Source organism: Apaloderma vittatum, unplaced genomic scaffold (genome assembly GCF_000703405.1).
Source record: "Apaloderma vittatum isolate BGI_N311 unplaced genomic scaffold, ASM70340v1 scaffold3056, whole genome shotgun sequence".
Taxonomy (NCBI): Eukaryota; Metazoa; Chordata; class Aves; order Trogoniformes; family Trogonidae; genus Apaloderma; species Apaloderma vittatum.
The window spans coordinates 22005-22329 of record NW_009719803.1 but is presented as its reverse complement, the minus strand read 5'-3'; the positions used below and the strand labels follow the sequence as shown (position 1 = coordinate 22329).

Below are 325 nucleotides of genomic sequence, written 5' to 3'. Positions count from 1 at the left end.
CGGCCACGGTTCTCGACCAAGCTCGTCGACGTCTTCGGGTGTTCTTATGGTGGGACCCAACTTCCGAGTGGGCAAGAAGATTGGGTGTGGGAACTTTGGAGAGCTCCGACTAGGTAAGAAGTAATGGCCCACGTTACCCTGCTTTAGCATTTCACTAAATCTTGCTCTCAATTTTGTGCTCATAAACATGATTAAAATAATATGAGAGACATTTTCCCAGCGCTCAGCCTCGTCTTTTTCTCCTCCCTATCCCTCCCAAACGTCAATGCCCTAGTTTCAGCCTCGACTCCCTGATCTGACCCACGCGTTCGCTTCGTTGGCCAGC

General features: G+C 50.5%; 1 protein-coding gene across 1 annotated transcript in view; it reads left to right on the top strand.

Moving 5' to 3' along the window:
* Nucleotides 1–325, top strand: part of LOC104274957 — a 20038-nt gene that overhangs the window by 60 nt on the left and 19653 nt on the right. The window contains 2 exon segments of the mRNA XM_009870758.1: nt 1–2; nt 4–113. The exon segment at nt 1–2 is cut by the window's left edge and continues 60 nt beyond it. Coding sequence (XP_009869060.1) covers nt 1–2; nt 4–113 — 112 coding nt within the window.